This window comes from Camellia sinensis, chromosome 5 (genome assembly GCF_055761805.1).
Source record: "Camellia sinensis isolate YWXY chromosome 5, ASM5576180v1, whole genome shotgun sequence".
Taxonomy (NCBI): domain Eukaryota; kingdom Viridiplantae; phylum Streptophyta; class Magnoliopsida; order Ericales; family Theaceae; genus Camellia; species Camellia sinensis.
In genome coordinates this window covers 86825948-86852878 of record NC_138965.1, presented here as the reverse complement: position 1 = coordinate 86852878, position 26931 = coordinate 86825948, and the positions used below count along the sequence as shown (strand labels likewise).

Here is a 26931-nt window from a genome sequence, read left to right as displayed (position 1 = left end):
TGAATATGTCGTTGGAAACGGAGAAACCAATCGGCATGATGGTGTTCCGTACAAAGGTGACATTTTATTTAATAATGGTTATGACCCAACTGTTTTTAACTTGAAGTTGTGTCCTTAAACGTTGTATATGAATAGCAGAACTAATGTATGTTGTTACAGTAGTTATCTGTTTGATCTGTAGTGTAACATTAGTGGGCATGACATTTTTTTTTCCCCATTGGGTAGTGCTATATTTATGAGACTTCTATGTTGTTCATATCAAACAACATTGATGGCCTTTAGTTTTCGGCCCGCATTTTCGTAGTGTGCATTACAATCCTTTATATATATATATATATATTTTTTGTTTGAGGATTGTTTTGGGTCATATTTAACACCAGATTTTTTTGGGTTTTAATACAAAATTCAATTTTGGTTTAATCAGACTTCATTTAGAAAATTAGTTTTTAAATCTTTGTTTCTAAACTCTCAATTTAAATTATATTTTAATTGGGGCTTGAATATTGGCTATATTGTTTATATTTTATATTTTGGTTCAATTCTATCATTTTGGATCAAAAGTTATTTGTGGGAGTTTCACTGTTGGTTAGATAATTTAATTATCTTTTGTCACAAGTATTTGTTTTGAATGAATAAATGATGATTCTATCAAAAATGAGTTATTATTTGTGACAGTGATACTTGTTCATAAATGAGTCATGTTGTTCATGGTAATTTACGTATTATCACAAATGTGGGGCAGAAAAGCAGAGTTGTCTTACCCATGTAAACTCAAATAAGAAGTAATTTAAGAGTTGAAGTCTTAATTTGGAGGTATAGGTATTTTTTCCCCTTTCTTGATTGCATTGTAAGAACTTATACAATCAAATGAGGTTTTTAAATTATTTGATTTTTGGGCAAAATCTTTCTGAGGATATAATTTTGTTTAGGCATTAATTTTGACTTGTGTAGTCATAATTGGTCTAAGTTGTCTATTTCATAAATTTGATTTAGAATTTTATAATTCAAACACACCATAGTCAATAAGTGATAAATGTTATATTCTGATTTATATCAGAATTGTGGGGGTGTATTGATATTTTCATGTGGTAATATCTTAACAAGGAAATTAATTTTCCTTAGAGTACTTAAAATGTGGGGTGCTTGGAGGATCTTACTAAAGAAACGGTTCCGATGGTAGGTCCACAAAGGATCTCAATTCTTTGTCTTAGACAAAGTTGGAGGAGAAACAAAAGGGACTTTGTTAACTCCTAAGGAACATCTTTATGTCTATTAATTAAAATTAAATATGGGAGTGAAATAGAGTAACAGTAAGTCTCAATATAATCAAAGATTTAATACCGTAGGACATTTGCTCTTAGTTGTGAATATTGTCTAAGGAATATAGTGGATCCATTAATTACTCAATGATATATAACTGAGAAGGTCAAACTGAGAAGGTCAAACAAAAAATAGCGGCTGTCAAACAAAAAATTTGACCAGAGAGCAAATGAGGAAAAGTTCATTGAGGGGAATGTGATTAAAGCCTATTAATTTCGAGTCACTATAATGGCAACCCAATCTAGCTAACTGGAGATCCTAAGATCTAGGTTCAAAGGGACAACCAAATTATGAATGACTCACTAGAAATCACTAAGGGAATCTATCTCCTATCCATTTCTACGATGAGAGTGATATCTGCAACATGTGTTGTATATAGGGGACCTAGGGTAAGTTATGCTTTTAATGATCACTAATATTTTGAAAACCTAGAGGGGTATTTTTCAAGAGTGTTTAAGAGACTCAAAGCAAGGATCACCTATATGAGTGTGAAGGGGCCACTTCTATGAGAATTGATAAGGCTAAATTCTCTAAAACACTCATGAACACCAGGAATTGCCCAACGCCAAAACGGGCACAACTGAAAGAACCAAGCTGTGTTCGGAGATAGTTTGTGTGAATTCTATTGTCTTGACTTACATAACGGCTAAAAAATTTAAGGCACCATGTTCACTGATTAGCTAGTAAGTTCGATAGTCTTTCACTAAGGAAGTTTCAAGGCCAAAAACTACCTATCCTGATCTAGGATATTTCCATTTTGTATTCTCTTTTGTCAGTATCTGCATTTCATTTGCATTATATCATCAATTTCATTATTGTGGGGATTGTTGGAAAAATTTAGAAGTGAATGGAATTGGACTCCATTCGAATGAAAGGGTGCAACCCTTCATTGTGTCTCTTCATATGAAAGGGTGTGACTTTAGAGTCATTCCCTTTATGAATGGTCACAAATATTTCTATAAATACCATCCCTATGGCATTCATTTGAATAGCAAGTGTTAGGATTCATACATATGTCATAGTTAAGTATAAAAGAGAGAGTGCATGACACAAATTAGTTTGCCATACACACAGAAAGTTGTGCAATTTCTGTGTGGGGTGATCGTTGTATCTTAGAGGTAAGACGTCCATTAATCGCAAGTACCAGAGGCAAGAGCGAAATTTTTTTGTCTTAAAGACACAGTGTTCAAACACTGCTCTTAGTCACAAACTGTTCAAACTTTTGAAGAATTTCTGTAAGAAATTTCTTGTGTTTTATTTTATTATTTATTTGGATTAAATTGATTTGCCGAAAATATTTTTCCTACAGTTGTAACATTGATTATTGATATGAGCTTTTCATTATTAAGGTAAATTTGCAAGGTCTATAGAGTTTGGTATGGAACCAATATAGTAATTCAAGGTCGAATGTTTTTATGTAATTTATCAAATTGTTCACTGTAGAATATTTTATTTGATAGTATTTATCCATCCTGAAGAGAAGCAGGTCAGCTTAACAGTAACATGTTTTGGCTGCATAATAACATTGACAGAAGAAGTTTCTAGTTATAATTTTTGTTCAAAGTGAAGGAAGCATTATTATTAGCTTTTCTTTATTTATTTACTTATTCATCCTGCCTTTTTTCTTTCACTCAACAAATATCCAAATGAGCTCAACTCTGTTGGATTTCTTGTGAGGTTAAATGATTAACTGGTTCCTAGTTTCTATAATGTTTTTATACACCAGATAACAATGTCAAGTTCTTACATTTTCATTTCTTCAGAGAGTTCCTCATTTGTTGATGCAACCAAAGCCTGCTGACGTAAAACCTGGTTCTCAGATTCAAGGTTGGACAGGTTCAGTTCTAATCTGAAAGCGAGCATAAAGAAGATATAGTTAGAACAAAATCAATAATTGTAAAGATGTATCTGCAAATAGTTCTTTTGACTACCTTTCAATGTTCTGTTGAAGCTGTGACACTTTTATCTGTGAATCCTCTGCTTCTTTTATTCTTGCTTTGCTCTCATTTTCAACTTCAGAATATTTCTGCTCAAATTCCTCAACCCTCTTTTTTAGCTCTGTTATCTCACCCTACACATCCAGAATGCATAGTAAATCAGTCGCCACCTATCCCTGGCATATGAAAATTTCTGACCTTTTGCCATTATTTAGCAGCTCAAAAGGCACTCGCATGGCACACCTTGCTGCATATTTTCTGTGCAGCTGTACTTTGGCCCGTTTCTATAACCACTATGAGAGTCCTCTTATATTTTATGCTATCATTTATTCTCTAACTCATTTTCATTTAAATTTAGCTCTCTTGACAGAAATTATAGTAGGCTGAGTTGCTTGATTTACCTCGAGTTCCTCATTCTGAAGTGTCAATTCCTCCACCTTGCTGTTGTCCACAACCGGTACCTCTCTGATTACTGGTGGGGCTTGTTCAATTGCTATCTTTGCTTCTTCCTTCTCGTGAATGATTGCAGCATGAGCTTCATCCAGTTTCCCTTGCATTTCGTGCAAGGCACTTTGTAGTTTTGCAATTTCTTGTCCTTTTGCTTCTTCAAGATCAGTCTACAGGGAGAACACATTTTATAATGGTGAGCTGAAAAAGACTATACTTTCAGCATTCAGTTTGAGTGTTTTTCAGTTATCTGTTTCACTTATAGTTTTCCCTACCTGTCTACCATATTTAGTCTGTAACTCATCATAAGTTCAATATGTCTCCACATACTTTACTATGCTGTAGTTGAGACAAGTTTTATTTATTGGGTTCAGGGCATATAGGTATTTATTATGGATACACAAGCTCTGACATTGGCTAGAATGAAGGTTGTTGCTTGATGTGGCTGAGCCTCGCCCACCCAACCCCTTTGTGTAACTGATATCTTAACTAAACTGTTAATCTTTTTCCATTTGAACTGGATCAATTACAAAGATAGTAGCACCCACATTTGCTTTTCAAATATTACTGACTGTGTCAGGTCTTAGTGTTTGTGAGTCATTTCAACAAAGTTGTTAGAGAATATACCCTCAAGTGCTTTTCAAAGTCTAGTCGCCATGTTAGCTCTTCAACGCGCTTCTCCAGCTTGTCCTTGGCTTCTTTAAGTGCCCCTGTTTCTCTTGCTTCCTGCGTTCAAGAATTCCTCAATTCTTAGCTTCATGTTTGCTTGTAATTTAGGTTTGTTTATAGAGCAGTTCAGTGTTTGAGATTGGTGAATAGTTCTATAAAGAATAAAACTTACCATCTTCAGCTTTCTAAGCTCCTTCCTTGCAACCTTTGATCTCCAAAGACATTGAAGTGTAAGAGTTGCTTTCTTTTGCTGGTTATAAGTGGAAAGAGCATGGTATCTTCGCCATTCAGTCTGCAAGAAACAAAGATTGATAGAATAATCAATCCTTTTTTTGAGGTCGATAATTGTGGATATTTGTTGCATTTGAACCTTATTACCAATGCTATATCAACGACCCCTAGATTGTTACCATATTCTTAACTCATTCATGTAATTTAAGTTATCCCGACTTGTTCATCAAGTAGGTGAAATTTAATTTTACAGCTGCATATTATGTTCCCCCAACTATTTATGAATATTCCAGATTCTGCACATCTTTCCAAAATTGTTTCTGAAATTTTGATTACTCCTTGTAGTTTATAAAATAGCACACATTGCTCTTCATATTCTCAAATTTGTGGTTTTTCTCAGAATCTAACATTTGTGGATGGTGAAACACTTTTGATCCCAAATGATTGCCTGTGTTAAAATTTTCTCTATTTTATTATGTTTAAAATTCTAGTGAAAAAAAATCCAAGATTTCCCAACTAGAGTGAACTTATTACCTGAAGTATAATTGCCGCTTTGTTTCTTCTTCTGTGTCTGTATTCATTTCGAGCATCCATTGCTCTCAATCCAGTTTGAATAGCTATTGCCGATGCCTGTAAGTTTGTGTAAGATTTTCTTGCTGCATGAGCACGCAAATGTTTCTGTACACAGATTGAAGCAGCTTCCTCTCTCATACATTCATACAGCTGACGTGCAAGTTGTGCTGTGCAAGGCAGCAGAAGAAAAATAGTCATATCCAGTCCTCCGCCAAAATTGCTTATAGAGATGGCATTGGATTAGGTTCTGGTGGGATTGTCCACATAAATATCCCTTCAACCTCTGATCTATTCATCATTGGGTTGTAAAACTGGTTTTGTTAAACCCAAACCAATAAGTAGGGTCAAACTGACACACATTTAACCTCCTAATTTTACTTAAAAACAAAAATGTTAAAAAATCAAAAACATTGCGGTAGAAGAAATTTGTAGAAGATTTTCAGTTCGTTTATAGTTTTTGGGGTAAATAGCCGTTGATAGAGTCGAGTGGAGAAGAAGGATTCAAGTGGCCTACCCTATTTGATGGGACTTAAGGCTTGGTTTGGTTTGGTTTGGTTTATAGTTTATAGGGTCCAATCTTCAAATTTCATGAGCAATGATGCTATTATGTAATTGCTCAGGAAAAAAAGGGTTACCTCTCCAAAGTTTCTGCATATGAATTGTAGCCCCTCTTAGGGTGATGAACTCCTTTCGGGTGAGATATGTTCGGATTAGCCTTTGGATGCGCCTAGCAGCATTAGCTAGAACTTCAGTTCTTCGAGCATCTAATTCAGCCATCTGTCCTGCTCTAAGAAACACCTTTGTTTTCCCAATCTGAAATATAGATTATTAGGTTAAAACAGTTTTCCCAATAGTTTCTAGGAGTTTTCTCAGAAATTCACTGGTAAGCATGCTATTACATATTATATACACAATAAATTCCAGATTTAGTACCTGATAACCCTTTAAGCCCATCCTGTCACAGATGGCAATGCATGCTGATTTCTCGTCAGATCTGCAGAGTGGAAAACAGTTAGCACCAAAGTTGTTACTACATGAATGTACTTCATAGTATTGCCTCTGAGTTGTTGAAGATGATAATGAATGTATGGAGATGATTCATATGTTTGAGTCCACAGTACTGAATTGGATTGTTTATAAAGTTCTTGTCTTTACTTGTGTATATCTTAACAATGAATAGCTAATTTATACCCGTCCAGAACATCTGGAGCTAACATCCCAAAGCGGTCAAGGAACTCATCAAATGATCTTTTTGTTGGATATCCAGCGCAGCTGATCCTAATTGCCTCTAGTACACCCTGCCAAAATAATTGCCAGAAAGACTTATCAGTAGAGGCAAGTTCTAAAGTAGCCAGTGGATTGAATGCTATGCATTGGGTGAAGTTGAATTAGAAAGTCACTTACCCCGCATCTCAATTGATTTAAGACGTTGGGGTTCTCGAAGATTCCCGGTTTCAAAACTGTATTGGGCTTCACACATCTGATGTAATGTGGCTCAGTTGTGCTCAGGGTTTCCATTAAAGATTGTAGTTGTTGCTGGATTTTGAAGTTTGATGCATGAGTCATCAGGACTTAGACCCAAAATTGCTTAAAATTCCTGTAACCTATGAAATTTGCCTTACCTTGAAGCGGGTACCAATGGATGAGAACTTGGATTGCTTAGCTGTTTCTTCAGGTAATGTAGGGAAGAGATTTGCAACAAAAGTGCACTTGGATGCATCTAATAGAGCTTGATGTTCTGCTACAACGTAATCCTTGTTTTTGTCGAGGAAGTGATCAGCTTGGTAAATAACCTGTTGGACCAAAAGTGTTTCAGTGAGAAAGTGATTAGTTTAATATATTATTGAATAATCAGAAGTGGAAACTTTGGGATTGATTACATCTCCAGCATAATGGTTGACAGTGAAGGCTGTTCGAGCAAGTTTTGGCTTGCTAAAGCGTTTGTGTCCTTTATATGTCTGGTACATCTTTTGGGCAAATGTCTCATGGGTTGACTTGGGAAACATGCTGCAAAAGAAAATCAATGAAGCCATATACCATGCATGCATTTGTATTCATGTATACGTTGAAGTGCTTGTGCGCATTTTTTTTTTTTCCATAAATAAATAAGAAGGGTTAACACGGGAGTGTTTTCTCCTTCCCGCAAAAAAATAAGGATATAGATATTATTTTTCTGGCAGGTACCACTGGTTGTCAAAAGTTTGAACTTTGATCATGCAGTGTTGAGGTATGAATGTGTTACACCTGTCTTTTAACACATTGATACGTTTATGGTATGGCAAGTAGGCAAAATACGTACCAGGCTTCATCAAGAAGAGCAATTATACCCCCAGGTTTCTGCATGCACAAGACACAATCATCCTTCTAGGGATCCTTCTTATAGTCAAGTAGTGTGAAAATTGGATAGAGTCAATACCTTCTCGATAAGATCTAAAACATCTTGGTTATCTACAAATTCTACATAACTCCAGTTGATTTCCTCTCTTGTGTACTCCTCTTGCTCCATCTTGAATACATGCTGTAAAGATGATTTTCCATGTAACTGTGTATACAGAGCATTGTAGCATATAGACCATACACATGTGCATACATACTTTAGTAGGCATGTAAATTTGGTGTCTTGGCCTGGCTGGCCCTGTTTCTGTTGGGCCTAGCCCAACAAGGATTGTACCAAATCCTAGGCCAGGCCAAATTAGGACCCTAGGGGAGGGTGCTTTTTTATGACTGAAAATTTGAAAAACTGGGCCCATCTCTGGCTCAGGTCCTACCTGAGGGAATTTGGGCCTAGGATAGCCCGGCCCTAGGCGGGGCTGACCCATGAGCCTCAGGACATTTTTACATGCCTAATAATTACATATGCATTTATAGATCTTAGTAAATACAAAATTTTGATACTAAATAGAATTCTCGTGCTCACCTGATTGAAATGTTGTTGTAACTTCTCATTTGTTAGATTGATGCATAGCTGCTCAAAACTACCAGATAGAGCATGTGATAAGCTCTTCAAAGTTGAAATTAAGGAAGATTATATTGTGAAAATAAATCTATCAGTCTTTACCTGTTGATCTTGAAGCTCTCAAAGCCATAAATATCAAGGACACCAATTATACTTTTTGCAGTGGGATCCTGGCCGATTGAACTGTTTATCTTGTCTACAATCCTGCCATAGTTCATTAAGCATTACAATGTAATCTTTCACTCACTGCAGGATAGACCCTGTTTGGGACTGAAAAGCAATTTTTTACTGAACTTAGAAGCCAAACATTCTCAGCTATATTCTTATGACTACGGATCTCTTGACTAGCATCAGTGCTATGCTATCAAGTCTCTTAAGAAAAAATGTCAGCCTACTAAGTTGAGTTGACAAATAAACTTGACCATGGCTTCTATCGTTATGTAAACACTGAAGGCTAGATAGATTAAATTGCATGTTGCAGCACTATGGAACTGGATTCTTGACAAGCTTATTAATGTTTATGGTTATAATTTCATGCATAGTTACCAGGGAAAAAGTGTATCAAAAGTAGCTATATTTGATTCACATTTCACCTACCTTTTCCCTTTCCCTTGCTAAATCCCTACCCAAATCTATGAACCAAACACGGCCTTAGTGTATTTTCCCTAGAGTAGGGAAAAATATTCTTATCCACTTTTTTACCATAGTGGTACTTGTAAAGATCTAATCCAAATTAAACAAGTCTTTGTTTTGTTTTGTTTTGTTTTTTTTTGATGGGTCAAACAAATCTTTGCATAAAATAATCAAGATACGAAGGGGAAAAACCTTAGAGTTTGACTCACATTAATAGCCCTTCATCATAGTTTATGACATGAAATAATTTGAGATATTTTGTTAGCTTTTGATTCATCAGACTCTACTTTTGCATAACTAGAGCTTAAATGAAAGTGGGATTATTGGTGACAATTTTATTATGAATCATAATACAATATTCATGGCCAAATATTTAAATTACATGGAAAACCTTATTGTTACAATTGTTTTTAAGACAATGATATATGTTATCATTTTCCTGTGGTGTCTTATGCTGGAAAATAAAAGGAAAGTTCGAGAATCATGAAAAAGAAAGGGAGGAAAGTCGTGCAAAAGTTATTCTCTCCCTTATTTCTTTATATTAAATAAAATAAGTAACCGCATTCTACGAAGCTTCATCCAACACTTCTCTGTTAGTGAATTTATATCACTGTAAATATCTAACTTGCTCATTACATTATGGAAGAAACAATTCTTATTTCCTTGGTGAGCACAAGTGCAAGTTATCTTTTGTTCATACGTAGAGTACAAAATTACCTTGTGGCATTTTTCTTAGTAAGTCTTGCTATCTTCATGTACTCATTTTTATAATGCCGTACTTGGTTATGGGAAGATTAGTGGTTGCCTTTGTTCAATAAGTATTGTTGGGCCCATTTTCTAAATGCTTAAGCATTTGGAATAATTGGTAACCTAACATGGTATTAGAGCTTTGGTTTTGGAAAGTTTTGGGTTCAAGTCTCTCTGCTTACATTTGGACCCCCATTTGGTATGTTTGTTTGAACTCCATTTAATTATCTGTTTGTCTCTCCATGTATAAGACGAGGTTGCATATGAGGAAGATGTTGGATAGCTTGATAAACATTGTTGGGCCCATTTTCTAATTGCTTAAGCTTTGGGGATAATTTGGTGACCTAACAACGATATGATAGCTTTTGGGACAATTGGTGATCTAACAACCTTTATTTGACATAAGATGTTTATGGGACGTTTTATGGAAATTCCTAGTTTTGACTGCAATAATTTATATGTTTTGGCTACAATAGTTCTTGCCCTATCAGCACTTGAAATGCCTATATATGTCTTGCCTATGTAGCACAATGCTAAACTTGGGAAGAGCTTCCTGATCATAAATTTTTTTTTTTGGAGGCTAGATTTTAATCTAGATAGCAACTGCATGGCAATTCATTCGAGTCAGGAACTGATATATTGAATGGTTACCTTTCACTGGCAGTTGTCACAAAGGATGCTCATCCTTCATCTTTCCACACGAGCTTTGGTTCATGTTTTTTTCTGCAAGGAAGTGAATATACCTCTGGTGGAACTTGTGACCTTAATGTGAATTCTTTCTGGGTTATAACAATAAGTGACTTCAAATCTGACTTCACTTTCCCTCCGTCCTTTACTCCATTTGTCAAATCTCAAATAGATTCTGCTCGGACTGGTTTTATCCATATAAACAACCAGTGGATTCTGATATCTGACTATGAGATCCGGTAATCTTCTTGAATTTTCTGATCTGATCTGATTGGTTAAATAGATAATTTACCTTATCAGGATGGCATGCTTTTTGTGATACTAGATCCTGTACACTTGAGGACTTTTTGATGCTACAAGTAATCATGTACACTGTTGTTCGATAAAACTGAAAAATTTTATTGTTGAATTTTTTTTTTTTTTTGATCGGCAAAAGTTAGTGGTTAGTTATTAAATTAGCACCTTGGGGTAGTTGAAACTCACGCCGATACACCTTGCAAGAATATCTTGCCCTCCCATTCCATTCCTAAGAGTGGAATCTAAGACCTCCCCCTTAGGAGAGACTTGGTGGCCAAAGGGGTGGCCAACTAGACTAGAGCCCCTTGGTTTATATTGTTGAATTACTAGAACTAAAGCCTTTAAGTTTACTAAAATAAAGTAGTTTAGAAAGTAATTTTTTTAAAGCTTATTTAGTGATAAAATATGTAGTAGGGTGAACAAAATGATGCATCATTCAAACTGTTCCAAGGAATTCTACCTGTCTTCATACAATTATTGTTGATCTTGCAGCCAGATTGTAGGAAGTGGGAAGTATGTTTTTACATTTTCAATGAGAAGCTATACTGCAAGGATGAAAAAAGTTTCTTATATATATTTCTCTTGTAATCTTTCATAACTAATCATATATTTATTATTAAAAGTAGTGTTTTTCCCATGCTTAAGTGGCATATTATAAGGGCTTACTTTTTTTTTAAGAGAGCCACGTTAGTATGTATTTTCTTAATTACATATAGAGTTCTATACAAACCCAAACCTAAACTTAATTTAAATTATATTAACTTTACCTCTTTTATATGGACTCTATTTGACAAATATTTCTTTCCATATATTTTTCATGGTAAATTGAGATAATCCACAAATCCAATACCAATTTTGCATTTCACGTTTTTCTTCTTATTCTTTCAAGGGTATTACGATTTTTTTTTAATACTAAATTGCCTTTTTTTTTTCCTTCTTATTTTTCCGTGCATTATTCTATATCCAACGCCAATTCTATATTATTCTATATTATGGATTTTTCTTTTAAATTTTATAGTGATTCTATAGATGAAATTATATTTCATTTCCTACATTATTTTATATAATCATAACTCGCAGAAGGAAAAACTTACACAACAATGATACTCTAAAAAAACCTCTAAAGTTTGAATTTACTATTTGAGTTACTTTTTCAATTGTTGAACAAAATTCTTTTATGTTTTGACATCGTATTACAGATGATTAATCACTTCACACACTGGGGATGTATCTATTGTTTGGATGTTTTCATTATTTTTTCTTTTTAGGTTTAGACATTGTTATGTAATTCTTTCTTGGTTAGTCATTGTTTAATTTCTTTTATATAATTGATATTTTAATATAAGTAAGAGTGTTTATTTTACAATCTTATAATTTAATATCTATATAATAAAGCAAGAGGGTTTTTGAAAATGTGTCAAAATGTCTTAGAGATACATTTTGTTTCAAGGATTGCGATTAATTTCCAAATTCATCCTAGGGTCAAGATTTCTTTAATTCCCACTCACTCACCTTCTTTTCCCCCTTTTTGTTCACTCTCTCTCTCTCTCCCCTTTTTATTTTTTTATTTTTTCCCTTTTTATTTTCCTTCCTATTTCTTTATCCCCCCCCTTTTGCTCACTTTATTTATTTATTTATTTATTTCTATCATATAAAATCATTATATGATAATCCAACTACAACATATTTATATTTAATTTTTTTAATAAATTTTATATGATATCTATTTCTACATATTTTATTTTCCAAATGAATATAAAAGAAAATTAAATAGTTAGAATTACTTTTAATTTTATGTTACTAATTCTTCTTCTAATTTAACTATTATTTTTAATATCAAAATGAGTATTTATTTTATTATTTTATAATTTAATATATATCATATAAAATTATTATATGATAATTATACTTTTATAATACGATAAAACAAAAATTATCAAAATACACAAATAATTTAACTAAAATTAATGTATATAAGTATTCAAGTAACGATTTTATAGAATGATAGGCGCCAATATTAGCAAAATAAATAATTAAAATTATACTTTAATTTTAATTAAAATTATTTTTTTATAACACATTGTACCATCAAATATTTAAAAAAGAAAAAAGAAAAAGCAAATGCATTGCAGGGGTCAACTGCTAGTTATTCAATAATACAATAGTTGACCATATGTTTATTGCTTATTGTTGTTTTATTATTTATTTATTATAAACAAAACACCACTATTATTCCTTCTTATACACTACTTCTATACAAATAAATGTATATAGTTAAACTAACTAATGGAACTAGGGAGATCCTAGTTAAACAATGCAACTCTTAACTATCGTCAAATCAAAACGAAAATAAAAACATCATCCTACTAAAACTAAGATAAATAAAGTGACCACTTTTCAATGAGATTGTGCTGGCGAATGAAATTTGAAATTCTTTATCATCTCAGGAAGTTCATCATCACCGCCACAAGACATTGGTGCTAGCACATGAAGTTCATCATCACCACTAGAAATCGGTGATGAACGAAGAAGTTCATGTTCACCATCACTAGAGACTGATGCTAGAGAAATAAATTTATCACTACCAGAGAACGATGTCAATGCAGGAAGTTTATCGCCCGTCACCATCACTAGAGGCTGGTGCTGATGTAAGAAGTTCATCATCTTCACCACCAGACACTAGTGCCTAATAAGGAAGTTCATCATCACCACCACTAGACAACGATGATGGAACAAGAAGTTCATTATCATCATCACCACCATTACAAACTGGTGCTGGAGCATGAAGTTCGTCATCATCAGAAACCGGTGCCAAGTTCATGGTCATTATCACTACCATCAGCTACTAGTGCTAGAGCATGAAGTTCGTCACCATTGCTACCGTCAAACCTCGGTATCGAAGCAGGAAGTTCATTGTCATCACCACCAAACTCTGGTGATGAAGCAAGAAGTTCATCACCATCATCACCCCCAGGCACTAGTGAAGGCACCTCTTGATCATCATTAGATACTAGTGATAGAGCAGCAGGAAGTTGATCGTTAGCAGACACCGCATGAGTGTCACCTAAAGGTGAAGGTGCAGGTAAAATAGGAAATTGATTGTTGTCACTAGATATCAGTGCCATTGCATAATCATCTATTGGAAGTGTAGGTCCAGGTGCAGGTGCCGGTGGAGCATGAATGGGCAACAAAGAATGTGCGGGTGATGTAGGAGAAGAATGACGATGACATTGATGTCTAAGCCAATGAAAAATGTGGCTGTGAATGTACAATAAATCTTCATGAATTGTTTTGACATCCTCACAACACTCCTTGCTGATGTGAGGAATCATATGGAGAACCATTCTATCTCCATTATTAGGAGTATTATGATGATGATTCTATATGAATTGTGTGGGGCACCAAGACCCAACCAACATTGCTTCACCTCCTCCACCGCAGGAAGTCCCCTTGGGATTGGGAATCCCAGAAACTTTGGAATTGGCCACCGTGGCGGGAAAATTGGCCTCTGTGGATACCTTGGCCATTGCTCGATTTTGATACCTCCTCTTGAATTTGCTTTTACTAACTCTAGAATCACCTAAATCAGTGGTTTCAGTATTGCCTAGGTCTTGTGCTGTTGCTAACAAGGCCAAAACTACTATAACTAAAAACCCTCCCTTCATTCTGACCAAACTACAACAACTAAAAAATCCTCCTAAATTGTTGAGGAAGTTTTTATGGTTCCTCCTCCTGGGCTTCTGCTTAAGTTTGCAAACTTTGCAAAGCGTACATGGTCTCAAACAAGCTACTTGGGCTTGGTTTGAAAAAATTTCTACCGTGGTTTGTGGTTTGGGATTTTGTACATGATTCGGCTCTTTTCATTCGCTGTACTTCTGTGGGCCTTGTCATTCTTTTGTTATGTATTGATGACATGATTATCACTGGTGATGATATTGATGGTATTTTTGTTCTCAGGTCTCACCTGCATCATCACTTTGAGATGAAAGATCTTGGCTCACTTATTTTCTTGTTATTGTGGTGGCTTCTTCTCCTAAAGGGTATCTTCTATCTCAGTCCAAATATGCAGTTGATGTTATTCAGAGGGCCAATATGACAGATTCCTGAATTGTTGATACTCTATATGAACTTAATGTGCACACTATACCTCTACTGATGGTGTTCCTTTATCTGATCCTACTTTGTATTCTGTTCTGGTGGGCAGTCTTGTTTATCTGACAATTACTCGCCCCAACATCGCCTATGCAGTACATGACGTCAGTCAGTTTGTTTCCAACTTGACTACTGTTCACCGGGCTTATGTTCTTTTGTATTTTGCTCTATTTTCAGGGTTCCTTGCATCAAAGTTTATTGTTATTTGCTACTTCTTTGGATCTTCATGCCTTTTCTAATGCTAATTGGGTTTGTGATGCTATGGATCATAAGTCAACTACTGGTCTTTGTGTTTTTCTAGGTAGTTCTCTTATTGCCTAGAAGAGTAAAAAGTAGACTATTGTTGCTCGCAATAATATGTGTTTGGTTGCACTAGTTGCGCTAGTTGCTTATAGATTTTGGTGTTTCCATTTCTACTCCTATTCCTATGTATTGCGATAATAAGAGTGCCATTCAAATTGTTCGTAACTCAGTTTTTCATGAGCAAACCAAACACATTGAGACTGCTTGCCATTTTGTGCGCCATCATCTGTAGCTTTGCATTTTGTCGTTGCCCTTTGTTCTATCTATTATGCAGCTCACTGACTTCTTTACGAAGTCTCATATTATTTTGTTTTTCCTTTTTCTACTTGACAAACTCTCAATGCTTCCTATTGTCACATCTTTTGCTAGCTTAGTCTTATTAGCATCTAGGGCTAGCTTAGTTTTCTTATATATATATATATATATACATATATTTCTCTTGTAGTCTTTCATAATTAATTATTCGGTAATACTATTGTTTAGTTTGTAATCTAGTTTTCAAAAACTTTAGTCACATTAGATTTTAACTCATTATATTTGATTTTCCTACTCTTAAGATAACTTTAAGAGAAATATATTGGAAAAAAACTTTTGGGATCTCTTTGGATCACTAAATTTACTGTTTTGGATTGAAAGTGTACCATGTGTTTCAAAACGTAATTTGTTGAGGTATTAGCATTTTTTGGTAACACTGGGTAAATCACTAATGCTGTGTTTGGTTGAGGGATTTGGGGAGGGATTTGGAAAGGGAAAGGGAAAAGGTGTGTGAAACTAGGTGAAATATAAGTATATTTATTCACATTTCACCAAACTTTTTCCTTTCCCTTTCCAAATCCCTCTTCAAATCCTCTAACCAAACACAGCGTAAATGTTTTTAGTTTCTTGCACTCAATCCCCATTCTTCAAAATCTTCATGTATGAAGGAATAGAGTTCATTTTGCCACTGGAACAAAAGTGCCTTGGTAATTAAGTGCCATATATCAAAACCAACATAGTCTTTAAGATGGGATTCACGATAATTGGCATCCTCAAGTTCATGCCACAATCCACCAAGTATTATTCCTTCAATGAATTAAGATGATGAATCTGAATACCAGACATTTGTATTTTCTCCTTCCCAATATAATTGATATGGCAGAAATATAATATTCTTATGTAGGAGTGCTTCAGTGTGGGGGGAAGATAAAATTGAAAGCTCCAAGAAAAAGAGGTGAGTTTGATATGCTTACCAATCAAAAAGTCGGGAGTATATTGTCTTTGCCATGCCATCACGACTCGTGGCAGCTGAAGCTGGATCTAGGGGTTTTGTGATGTTTCCATCAGGAGTTACTATCACACGCTTGCAAAGTGAGTCTTCAAGAGCCTGCTCGTCACACCTGCATAGAAGCTTATTAAGAGATGATATATATAAAAAGTGAAAAGCTACCAGTCAGTATAGTAGGGCCAAGTTGATTAGGTTCAGACATGAGTAGCTCTGCAGCTGTTTGAAGATGGTAGCATGCTTTCTCATCTTTCAGTTTTGAAGAATCTGTTTCATTCCCTTTCACAAATTCTATGTTTCCAAGATGAAGTATTGCAGCTACCACACGGAATATAGCATCCTAAAAGAGGAAAACACACTGTTAGTTTGGATCTATGTTACATGGACTTGGGTATAAGTATAGGGTACAGGTGTGCATTTAGAGCTCGATGAATTTCATAATTTAAGAATATGCTAACTCAGCAAAGAAGGGTCATAATTTTATATTATTAATTTATTAAGTGAGATAAAATGGTGTCATGTGTAACATACAATATCAAAAAACATTTTATTCCTTTTAAGCAATTATACAACAATATATACATATAATGATAGTGTTAAATATAAATATATAAAAAATATCTAATGGAAAGTATCGGACACATATCTTGCACCCTTGTCCAAGTGTCAGGTATTTGATATGGTATGGGTATTTGATTTATTTTGAAGAGTCTATGTAACATAGGTTTTTTTATTTATTGAATGTCTCCTTTCAGTTTTGTTTCTCAGTTTTTGCACTGATGCATAGGCGCACACCTGCTCATCCTGGCTGATTCCTACAACATCCATGGCATTTCTGGTCTCCAGATATTCCCTTGCATCATCCACATTTGCTACTTCATAGCAATTTGTTTGGTTTAGATAATGGAATGTCCTTGGGTCTCCTAGTTTGAATTTCTTGACATCCTGTGATAAAATAATACTGTCAGCTCACTTTATATATGGTTACTTATTCATTTATTTTTATTTATTTTTTTATTTTTTATGCTATGTCACCTCACAGGTGATCAGATTTGATTATATGAGCTCACCTCGGGTGGTGCTGCACAGAGCATGTAGAAACAGTGGTAGTTCCTTTCTGGGTCTGAGATTTGGCAAACTCTTGATCTTTCAAGAAGATATGTCCGAACTGCAGCTCCAGAGATCTTCCCATACTTATCGAATTGGATCTCTACAAATTTACCAAAACGACTGGTACAGCCACTCAATCATGTAAATTTTCCTGTAAGTCAAGCTATAGTAGTAGAATTGGAAATAGGACAAATTTGAAGAACAAAGCATTTAACTAGTTCACCTGGAATTGTTGTTTTTCACAGTTTTGGCATTCCCAAATGCTTCCAAGACTGGGTTGGACTGGAAAGTGAAAGCATAAATTATCACAAAATTTATACTATCACCCAATATATATGAAGTAATAGTGACTTTTACTCACCTCCAAAACTTGTTGTTCAACTGTTCTTCCTTCGGTATTAGATCTGCCCCCCATGAATGCAAGATATCTCATAAGCATTTTTGTTGTCTCTGTTTTACCAGCTCCACTCTCTCCACTTACCAAGATTGATTGACTTCCGTGTTCATTTATCATTGCCCTGATATTGAATTATTGAATAAACTCTTCATTGTCTGATTATGGGACTAATTGGTGCAGCTAATATGAATTGCTTATAGTTTTTATTTATTTTATCTATTTTGGGAGTCTATGTCAGACTATTTGGTGTAGTTTTTACTTATAGCTTATTAGGTAGAAGTAGCTTAAATTAGTTGAAAATGTTGATTATCTAGAAGTAGGGAGAAGGGTGCTTTTGGCTTCTGCTTTCTAATCATCACCTTTCAACTTACATAAAGCTTTGCCAAACAGGCCCTATGAAGGTCATTTGAGATCATTTGGTTTCACCCAATTTAGATATACCTGTAACAGGCGTCTGCAACTGCAAAAAGATGTGGATTTAGCTCACCGAAAGCAGCTCCTTTATACTGTTCCATCATATGGATGTCGTACAAGTGCGGCAGTCTCCGGAAAGGATTCACCGCTATTAGAATATTCCCGGTGTAAGTCTGCTTATTTCAGGACCGACTATTAGTTCCTAGTTGTTTTGTAAATACATTCCCTTCAATGAATTACTAAATAGTTTTACTCAAAATTCAGTGTTCGCTAGGCTACAAATGACTCACATATATCTCATTGAGAGCAAACCGAGAGGCAAGGTTGTAAAGGACTCCTGGCTCATGGAGGTATGCCAACTTGGTCATGTCATCAACCCCTGCTGGTGGTGCTTCTGAGTCTTTTGGGTATATGCTTGAGATATCTGCAACTATCTGCAAATGGTAAAGAGAGTCTAGCTTAGTTTAGATACTACCTTTTCTGCATGTTCATTAGAGTTTATTATTGTTTGATATTTATGAATCCTTTCACATTGGAGATATTCTTTCTTCTTCAGAAAAGAACAGGGTAACTAACATAGGGCACATAGGCACTCAAATCCATGTTATAATTTTGATTATCACACCTAAATTTAAAAGGAAAGGATCTCCTTTGTCTCACTGGCTAAAACAAGGCTGCTACCATCATCGGCTATAGTTCTAATGTTTTTGGGTTTTGTTTTTGCAAGAAATTTGAAAAACTGTTAATGAAAACAAGTTTGATAACTGGCTTCAATTCCAAAAAATGTAAACAGTTCTCAAAATTTACATCACTTTAAGATTTTTTTTATTTTTATTTTTGTGTGCGTGTGTGTTTTCACCTATTTTGAAGACAAGTTTTATTCCCTCCTCCCTCTGGCCACCACCTCTGGTAACCCCCCTCTGCCCCACCACATCCAGCCACCTCCTCCCGCCAGCCACCCCAACCTTCTGGCCACCACCTCTGGCAACCTCCCACCCTTCAGGCCTCCCCTGTGAGAACTCATCAAACTTGTTTTCTTGTTTTTATTTTTGTATGTTTTGGAAACAAACGTGTACCAAACATGTTTTTGTTTTTGTTTTCAACAAAAATAAACATAAATATGTTACCTATTTTCATTAAACAAAAGCAAAAAATTGTGAATGTTGCCAAGCACTCTGTGATTCTGTCCAACCAGTTTGCAGAGGAAGGGAGGCAAGAACCCATTAGTGTCATTGAATTTTCTTCCATATACTGGCAGTTGCAACTTATTGGTGCTTTTCAGTTTTATGTTACAATTGGTGTTTTCTGTAAAACATGTACGTCTTGTCTTAATAATAAACCCAATATATAATCACCAATGACAGTTTACTGGAACATATAGCCTCTGATGTTGACTGATGAAAATGTTAGAAAAAGCCTTCAGTAGAGCTAATAAATATCTCTTATATAGGTAAATTTTTTTTATCCACTTTCCACCTTTTCAGGCTGTTATATGTTTATGTTATACACACTGCCTAAAACGACAAAGATTTATCTGTGGTTTCAAATATATGCTGTACTGATTCCTGTAATATTAACAGATCTAACGGTCCTAGTTGTTTGATCATGTACATATATAGCTGCTCTCCCATATAATGGGAGGCAAGATTAGCTTACAGTTTTCCCATTTGTGGTAACTATGGTGGCATCGCTGCCTTTGATTTCTATCACTTCTCCGTCGATCCACGCAACTTCAGGATCCTCAGCCCACACTTGTGATCCAACTATGATGTTTACAGGAGTTCCCTGGATCATTCAAGAATCACAAAAGGTTAGTTTTCTTGCAGATAAAAGATTGACCCAAGTGAATTGAGATTGAAGAGATTAAAGCCCATGATCATCTAGAAAGCTTACCATAACTGTGATTCTATAGGATCATCAAATTCACAGCTGAGATGCAGAGAAGAAGCCAATGTGTTTTGGTTGTCCTCTGAGAGAGAGAGAGAGAGAGAGAATGGTATTGCTGTTGAGGAATGAAAAGTAGAGAGAATGTTGAAAAGGAATGTTTTTCAAAGCAAATGGAAAAGCAGAGAAAATGAAGATGGTGGTGGTGGTGGTGACTCTCAAAAGCAAAAGGCAGAGCAGCCACCCCTCATCACCTCCCTCCCACTCTCCCCCACATGCTGTCAACTTTTTTTTTATTTTTGCTCATTCCACATAGGCTGCTGACTTGGCTCCACAACCAGCCTCAAGATATAAAATTGTGTATATCATTCTTTGAGTCGGCAAGTCTTGTGTGTCCATTATATGTTATTTTTTTTTTTATTTTTTATTTATTGTTTGTTATTTGCACCCAAGCAGAGCTGGTCTTAGATTTAGTAGGTGTGGTGGAGTGGCTATAAAACAATGTGTCCTCCTTTGCATAGTTGTTGCCTTTACTCTCTTAAATCAATTGGGCTAATGATGGCTTGTTATTATGCTTGTATAAATAAACAACAATGTTAGGTGGATCTTTTTTTTGATGTGATTCACATTACATTAAATTTGAATCTATACTTTACATTTCAATTTTGATAATTGTTTTAGCTATTTTCAGAGTTTGTAGCTCTTTTGTAATGGCAGTTACCTTTAAGCCATGTTTGTTTGGGCGGACTGGATTAACATTCTCATGATTAATAATCCTAGGACTATGAATTCGTTGGATTATGTATCCTATCTTAACTAATGGTCAAGTTTAAAATAATTAATCCGTACTTCAATTGTTTAACCAAACATCGGATTAATAATTTTATTGGACTATTAGTCCAATCCCAAGCTCATGTCCACCCAAACAAACATGACCTTACTCTCTTAAATCAATTGGGCTAATGATGGTTTGTTATTATGCTAGTATAAATAAACACAATGTTAGGCGGATCTTTTTTTGGGTGTGATTCACATTACATTAAATTTGAATCTATATTATACATTTCAATTTTGATAACTGTTTTAGATATTTTTCATAGTTTGTAGCTTTTTTGTGATGGCAGTTGTGTGTCAATTTATTTACGGTCTTATTTGTCATCATTGTGTTGGTTTAATGAACTTGACCATCTATGTTTGTTACTAATGTTGTACTTGATGCATTAGATGGTAAATAAATTATAGTACAAAAATGTGATTGTTACAAAAATAAAATGACTATAATCAAGTCCTATTAAATGCTTATATGGCTACCTGTGCACATTTGGTGAACCTTCAAGATTGAGTTTCATTCATTTATTGGAGTGTTTGACCTCAAAGGCATTTGCCAAATGGGATGCTAAGCATTGCTTCTAATATTTCCTTCCTTGTCTTTTTCAGCTCTAAGATTGAAAAAGATTATTGCAACATTTGTCAATTTTTATGCCAATTTCTTGAATTGGTTGCTTCCAAATAGTGTTCAATGACTTTGATCGCATGTAGTTTTAAAAGTTTGAAACAAGAGATAACTTTCTAATATCATCCGTTTTCAAGAAAAATCCGTATATACAAAATTAAATCACAGGTAAATTTTATTGTATTGATGTACATGTTCTTAATATTTTTTTAATAGTTTAATTATGTTTATGTTAATTCGTTAAAGAAACTTTGAACAACTATTTTTTCTTTCATCTCAAATGTTTTTTTCCTTTCTGCATCAATTTTCTTTTTCTCAATTTCCATTTTCACAAATAAATAACATTTTTCACATTTGCTGCCAACAAGGATAGAATTCTAAAGAGGGACAAATGGGTATATTCATTCAAAAGTCAATGGGATCAACGAGGTTCAACAGGTGATTCTGTTGTGGAAAAAAGATCAAAAAGGGCATGAAGCATCATCTTTAATGGCCCCACAACCCCCCCCCCCCCCCCCAATCTCCAAATTCTTCTCCAACCCACCTAACCTTTGGTGGGCCTCTGCTGGGTTTGAATTGAATTTCTTTTTTGCTTTTTAGTTAGGGGCGGTGGAGATGGTGAGTTTTGAATTGAAATCTTTTATAGAGGATGTCCTTCCTTTCACATGGGAAAAGGTCCTGTGTAGTGGGCCCTATAAAAGGCTTCTCCGATCTCTCATCCTTCCTTTCCAACCAAGTTTTCTTCATTCTTTTATATTTTTTAATTTTTTTTAAATCAATTGTTGTATAAATATTAAATGGACTAATTATTAGTGTTCTTAATATTTTTTTAGATTATTTAATTTAATTAGGAGTAAAGATAATATGCACGTGGTCTTTGGGAGTGCTAGCAGTGCGATTCAGTGTGGTTTAAGAATAAAATTAAAATAAAATTATAGATGTTGGATTGACAAATTTGTTATTTATAATTAAACCGTAATTTGGGCGATTTCAACTTATTAATTGATCGGAGAATAACTTTAAATAATTATCAAGCATTTATATAATATATAACCTTAATTTGCAAAATACTTTATATATATATATATATAACACTAACTAATTTTACATAATATTTTTCATATATATCATACTAATTTGTGCCACATTCTACATCTCATATTTCTCTCACACTGATTTTTATTTTGATATTTCATTGAAAATAAAAAAAATACATGTATTAACTATGATGGGGCAGAATGGTTTTAAAAGTGGATTATAAATTTTAAATCATGGATCAAACCAACTCGTGATTAGCAGGCAGATCGGTGCAACGATTTTAGTAAATTAGGCGGTATTTTACATAACTCGGTAGACATTCCATTTTTACCGGTTTTAAAACTCTAGCACCTTCAATATGATCCCATGATGATGAAACAAGGATGGATCTCAATTGTCTTCAAACAAAGCCTTTCAAATGGGGAGAATTCCCAACCTTAAATCCTTTTGTCGCCAAAATAATTTTTCAGCCTTTCAAATGTTTTCAAAAAATAATTTTCAAGGATACAAGATGTCATTTCAAGTATTTGACTTAGTCTACCTCGCATTTTTGCAATAACAAATCTTGTTTATTTCAAAATTGGGTGAAGATGAAGTCAAATTGAATGAAAAAATGAAAAACATTCAAGAAAACAATTAGTCACAGGTTTGTTGAACCACCTATAGGTTAAAACCCATAGATGAGCCAACCTGTAGATCATACCCACGGGTGAAGAGCATACACGTGGTTACTCACGTGAGTTACGATCATACTTGTGGGTGATTATGGTAAAAGGGTTTTTGGGAGTACTCTTTGATCCATGCAGACAATCTCGATCCTCGGGTTGCTACCTGAAATGGCAATGAACACTACAGTTCGAGGGTGCCAGAATTAGCACTCCGATGGAAAAATCAGTATTCTCTCAAGTTTTCTTATTTCTCAAGTTATCTTTTTTGCTTTCACATACATCATTTTGGCTGATGCTCCTCCTTTTTATATTGCTTTTGAGGGGCCCACTTTCCCATTATCACCTTTCACCATCACATCTGGGACCCCTAGATGTGCCAAAAAATTTATGGCATACTTGGCCCACGGGATAGATTCTACTCAGCCTTGGCCTTGTTCAGATGGGTCTAGTCATGTCGAGTTATCCTCACCAGTCTTCTCGGCATCTTCTTTGAGCAGCTCACCTGAGCGGTCACTTTTATTCGGCCACTACAATTGCTCCCCAAACATCTAAATAACGTATTTACTCAGTGTGTTTGGTTTCTCGGCTAACAGAATAGACAAAACCCTCGAAAGTCAGAAATACGGCGATTGCACTCTTTTTCATACTGATTCGTCAGAGCAGACGCGCTACTTGAGTCATTACAACTTCCCACCCCTTCGTATTTGACATTCATTTAATGCGATTTGAAATCTGTACCTCCGTATACTCTTGAATTGAAAGGCTATTGACATCCTTTGAGCATCCTTCATATTAACCTCCTTCAAGACCTTTGCAATCCCGCTTCTCACTGTTCATCTTCTTTCTCAACCTATAAGTCCCCTTTCTCTTCTCATTCTATTCTTCATTCCAGTTCCCTACGTGTTTTGCTTTTGTTTTTTGTACACGCTGTTTTCTTTCCATCTCGAATGGTGAGGCATTTGAATCTCCTCTCTGAGGATTGAGTTGTAGCCTTCCATCATCACTTTTCAATCCCAGACAATGTCCACTTATCCCTTGTTGCAGACTGTGTGGTGGACATAGAGAGGGCTGATATGAATACGATTATTTTTCCTTTTTTGTCAATAGTTGAGGGTGAAGTCCGATTCCCCTTCTATCCTTTCCTGAGGTTGGTCCTACGTTATTGGGGACTAATTCCCTTCCAACCTAACGTAAACTTCTACCGAATAATCATGGGTATAGTAGAGTTGAATCACCGTCTAGGTCTTAACCTAGGGATCCCAGCTATTCGGCATTGCTACGTCATGGCGAAATCATCCGGTCGGTAGGGCCGTTACTTTCTGAGCGCCAAGGACGTAGATCACCACTTGGTGACTATGTTCGCCAGCTCTGGCAAAAGGGTTGACGATGTCATGGTCGTCGTCCAAGGCAATTGGAAATTCGGCGAGGGAGAAGATTGCCAGGACCCAGTGCCTGGTTTTAAAGACTAGATTGTGATTGTTATTTTTATGCTGCGCAGGAAATGATTTAAAAAGAGCATTGACTTTGGTAGATGAAGCTGTTATTGATCAAGTGAAGACAGTCCTTAGTTACAAAGGATGTGCAAATCTTCAAGGACAAGGGCGCGCCGCCCATATATTACTGAGATACGACCCAACTTACTCCACCTTCTCGGGCCGTAGATAATATCCTTGTGCTAAGGGACGAGTGGTAGCTTACTGCACTAATATTTCCTAGCTTCAGTTTAAGGATATCGGTGTTAGCTCTGACGCCAGCGAAGAAATCGGCGAAGAAGTCAGCGAAGACACTTAATCGGAGGGGCGTACGAGAGACCAGGAGCTGAACAGAGAAATTGAACTGACATTTGAGCACATCAGTTCTGACCGTCAAACTGATAACCCTTCCACCTCTGGCTGACTAGATTTATTTGTTCAAGAAGATGACATTTTCATAGGTTTAGACGATCTAACCGCTGCAGAATCAGAAGCCGAAGAGATGGGCAGAGAATCTCTGGCCCAATTTGCTAGAAGACGAAATGCCGAGAAAATGGTTGCCACGAGACAAGTCGGCGAATCTAGGGGAAGCCAAATGACCCTAACACACCAGACTCCTATGGAGAAAACGGTCTGCGAAGTGGTCATGGCCGAATTGACTCTTGTGGCCGAATTAACTCCTGAACGCCAGATAGAAGCGCAGGGAGTTGATCTGGTAGGATAGAAATGACCTATCGAGGTCGTGGCCGATATAACAAAGGAGCCGATTGACAAACAACCAAGGGTAGAGATGCTATCCACCGCAGATGAGTTGTCCGAGCCATTTGTTATCCAACCACGGATGAAGAATACGCCGGTACTTAGCGTTGGGTCGGCCATCAAGGACCCACCATGGCCCTAAGTATGGCTTCGGCTCTCTCTCTCTTCTAGCAGACAAGGCCACATTCCGTGCTGAGCCGGATGTGTTTTCGATTGCTCTGGTGGCGCAGTTGGCTATTCTGGTAAGCTTGGTGGATGTCCTTTTTGGCTCTGCCTAGAACTTTCATTTTTGATTCCAACTAACAAGTCTTGGTTTCATTGCTTTGTTAGGAGGTGGGAAGGATTGCTGAGATCTATTGTCGGCATTACGATGCTGTAGAACGACTCGGCATTCTTGAAGGCCAATTAGAAGCTGAAAAAGCCAAGGCCACTGCAACGATCGCCGATTTATCTGTGGCCACAGCTAAGGCCGAATCTCAAGCTGTAAAAGAAGAAGAGGAGAAGGCGGGGGTGCTTGTAGCACAGAAAAAAGCGCAACACGTCAATATTCTTTGTAGGGCTGTTGAAGAGAGAGCAAACCTAATAGATGGCTCCTTGAAGTCGGCTCAAGAAAAAGTCAAAAAACTAAAGGCTGAGCTTGAAGAGGAGAAGAAGGTGAGGGAGTTTGCTGAAGCTGGTATGGCCAAAGCTTTTGATGTTGGAGAACTTAAGGCCAAGGAATTATGTCATGACCCGAACCCGCCCCTATGGGTTAAGGACATAACTGGCCAGTAATCAAGGGATTACCTACGACCTCAAATCATTCCAGACATAACTCATCAGAGTAAAGGGGCCACACAAAAGTAATTTCAATCTTATGTCTATAGAGCTGTGCTTATATGGCACGTCATAACAATCCACACATATACATGTTAATAACTCACATCAAAATATACACTAACACAAAGTTCTGTACATACAGGATCATTCAAGTCTAGGTCAGCCAATCAAAACTATATACAAACGTATCAAAAGTCCTCGCCAACATGACAAAATAAAACAAGATAGCAAAAGGGCGAAGACGAGTCTCGTGCGTGAGACGTAAGGGTTGACTCTTCAAAACCTTGGTTGTTCCACGCAACCTTCACTGAGGCTGTGTTTGGACCTCTCTTGGCTCACCTACAAACACATGAATGAGCGTGAGCGAAAGCCCAGTGAATAATATAAAATATGAAAAATACACGAACAGTATTTAGAACAATATACACCAAACGGCCTTGGGCCCAATTCATATTTCTATCAGGCATATATATAAATATGTATAGGTCAAGTGACTGTGATTCCAAACACATCAAACAGCCTTGGGCCCAATTCGTTCTTGTCCGACGGCCTTTGGCCCAATCATTTGTGTCATACAGCCTCTGGCCTATCCATTCCGGTCATACGGCCTCTGGCCCATTCATTCATGTCATACGGCCTCTGGCCCATCCATGCTTTCATTCATATCAAACTGGCCTTTGGCCCATTTATTCTTTTATTCATGT

General features: G+C 36.0%; 2 protein-coding genes across 11 annotated transcripts in view; one reads left to right on the top strand and one right to left on the bottom strand.

The window, feature by feature from the left end:
* LOC114277628 (myosin-12) overlaps positions 1–20285 on the bottom strand; it is a 34532-nt gene extending 14247 nt beyond the window's left edge. Inside the window, exons 1-26 of one of the 2 annotated variants that reach the window (XM_028219542.2) lie at positions 20028–20285; positions 19791–19919; positions 18425–18568; positions 18162–18307; positions 17685–17841; positions 17547–17605; positions 17284–17443; positions 17009–17158; positions 16417–16553; positions 16182–16328; positions 8236–8337; positions 8095–8152; positions 7594–7695; positions 7477–7514; positions 7058–7184; positions 6800–6970; positions 6582–6713; positions 6369–6475; positions 6111–6171; positions 5813–5990; positions 5139–5344; positions 4546–4665; positions 4332–4430; positions 3659–3874; positions 3252–3391; positions 3068–3169 (exon numbers count right to left, since the gene is read on the bottom strand). In XM_028219542.2, the coding sequence (XP_028075343.2) occupies positions 3068–3169; positions 3252–3391; positions 3659–3874; positions 4332–4430; positions 4546–4665; positions 5139–5344; positions 5813–5990; positions 6111–6171; positions 6369–6475; positions 6582–6713; positions 6800–6970; positions 7058–7184; positions 7477–7514; positions 7594–7695; positions 8095–8152; positions 8236–8337; positions 16182–16328; positions 16417–16553; positions 17009–17158; positions 17284–17443; positions 17547–17605; positions 17685–17841; positions 18162–18307; positions 18425–18568; positions 19791–19919; positions 20028–20030 (3191 nt within the window). In that variant the 5' untranslated portion in view covers positions 20031–20285. Of the gene's footprint in view, positions 1–3067; positions 3170–3251; positions 3392–3658; positions 3875–4331; positions 4431–4545; positions 4666–5138; positions 5345–5812; positions 5991–6110; positions 6172–6368; positions 6476–6581; positions 6714–6799; positions 6971–7057; positions 7185–7476; positions 7515–7593; positions 7696–8094; positions 8153–8235; positions 8338–16181; positions 16329–16416; positions 16554–17008; positions 17159–17283; positions 17444–17546; positions 17606–17684; positions 17842–18161; positions 18308–18424; positions 18569–19790; positions 19944–20027 lie in introns of those variants that run through there. The other variant, XM_028219541.2, reaches the window with a different exon arrangement.
* LOC114277629 (uncharacterized) overlaps positions 1–20690 on the top strand; it is a 38436-nt gene extending 17746 nt beyond the window's left edge. The window contains exons 2-9 of one of the 9 annotated variants that reach the window (XM_082869195.1): positions 10178–10439; positions 14455–14537; positions 14827–14950; positions 17256–17446; positions 18171–18301; positions 18399–18577; positions 19715–19944; positions 20047–20690. In XM_082869195.1, coding sequence (XP_082725321.1) covers positions 10178–10439; positions 14455–14537; positions 14827–14888 — 407 coding nt within the window. In that variant the 3' untranslated portion in view covers positions 14889–14950; positions 17256–17446; positions 18171–18301; ... (1 more) ...; positions 19715–19944; positions 20047–20690. Of the gene's footprint in view, positions 1–10177; positions 10440–12944; positions 13580–14454; positions 14538–14826; positions 14951–16111; positions 16228–17255; positions 17477–18110; positions 18302–18398; positions 18578–19714; positions 19945–20046 lie in introns of those variants that run through there. The other 8 variants (XM_082869196.1, XM_082869200.1, XR_014329717.1 and 5 more) reach the window with 8 other exon arrangements.
* The last annotated feature ends 6241 nt before the right edge of the window (positions 20691–26931 follow it).